General features: G+C 41.2%; 1 protein-coding gene across 3 annotated transcripts in view; it reads left to right on the forward strand.

Moving 5' to 3' along the window:
- Positions 1-1,477, forward strand: part of rock2a (rho-associated, coiled-coil containing protein kinase 2a) — a 40,488-nt gene that overhangs the window by 23,338 nt on the left and 15,673 nt on the right. For all 3 annotated transcript variants that reach the window (XM_032501230.1, XM_032501229.1, XM_032501232.1), the window contains exons 11-13: positions 602-690; positions 805-853; positions 1,271-1,406. In XM_032501230.1, the coding sequence (XP_032357121.1) occupies positions 602-690; positions 805-853; positions 1,271-1,406 (274 nt within the window). The remainder of the gene's footprint in view (positions 1-601; positions 691-804; positions 854-1,270; positions 1,407-1,477) is intronic.

The following is a 1,477-nucleotide window of genomic DNA, read 5'->3' on the forward strand; positions in this document are numbered from 1 at the left end:
AGAACATGTTTACATGCTTTAATGTTAAAAACACACACTTTATTTTTCTCATACTGTTTGTGTGAATAAACTTATATTCACCCTCTGTCAGTCCCCTACCTGAAAAAGCCAAGTCTGCATTGATTGGTCATCGTATTTTTGCTGTCATTGCAGCCAGGGAAAGACTATAACGGTATTCTCTACCTATATATTGTATAGTTCAAAGGCACAGTTTCTATGTGCTGTGTGCATTTCTCTGTGGATTGAGCGTTTTGATACTTTCACTGTATTTATACAACACCTCGACCAGCTTTATTATAAAAAGGTACAGACATTTTTACTATGTGGGACCTTTAACTCTTTTGGTTTACCCTCACAGCTCTCATTAGTGGCTGAAAAACCTCTGAAAACTCACTTTACCTATGCAGCACTGAACTTGTTTAGCAACAAAAGATCCATATGTTTTCACTCTTCTGAGAGTGTCAGTTATGGTAATTGCTTCATTGCATAATACACAGTAAAGATTGTTGACATCCAGTAAAGGTTGCAAACAGTTTTTTAACCTGAGCATTTGATTAGTCATTACAACATGTGTGATTGGTTGATTGTTTTCTCTTCACAGTCAGCAGCACTGCAGAAGAAAATGCGCCAAATAGAGGTACAGCTGAATAATGAGAAGCAGGCGAAATCTGATTTAGAGCACAAACACAGGTACAGGAGCAGAGAACGGTAGCTTTTCTTCATGTTGCACCACTGGCTGACTTGGGCACACTGACCATCACCGCCAAGAGCTTTTGTAAATGTTGTTTTGTTTTCTTTTTGCAGAGCTGCCACTAGTCGTCTTGACAAAATCTCCAAAGAACTTGAGGAAGAGGTAAGCTAAACCCAGTCAAACAACAGTCCGACACTTGTTAGTATTGGAGACCACTTTCATATTTTTGGCTCTGTTCTAGTTTTAATACTTGCTGGTGCCACGATCCAATTTCCCCTCCGGGATCATTCCAGTTCCATCCTTTTCACCTATTTGTATGGCCTTTTCCAAAAACTTAATTAAAGTCAGAATAATGATTTCTCACTTTTCACTTGACCATGTGTCGTATCCCGTGAGGTTTAGCCGGAGCGCTTGCCGAATTCTAATAACCACTTTAAAATGTCTTTAGGGATTGGATTTGTGTCTAGCCCCGATTGGATACTCAGGAACCATTTCTCATAAAGCGAGTTATGGAGTCAGCACCGTGAAACGTAACCAGCCCTATGGGACATGTTGAACAAAGTATTTGATTGATTTTAGGTGAGCAGCAGAAAGAATCTGGAGTCGAGTCTGAGGCAGCTAGAGAGAGAGAAAGCCCTGCTGCAGCACAAGAGCCTAGAGAGCCACCGCAAGGCCGAGAGCGAGGCCGACAGGAAGCGTGGCTTGGAGAATGAAGGTGACGTGACACACACACACACATTTTATCACACATACAGTGGGTACTGAAAGTATTCAGACCCCTTTAAA

The sequence above is a fragment of the Etheostoma spectabile genome, chromosome 20 (genome assembly GCF_008692095.1).
Source record: "Etheostoma spectabile isolate EspeVRDwgs_2016 chromosome 20, UIUC_Espe_1.0, whole genome shotgun sequence".
NCBI classification, from domain to species: domain Eukaryota; kingdom Metazoa; phylum Chordata; class Actinopteri; order Perciformes; family Percidae; genus Etheostoma; species Etheostoma spectabile.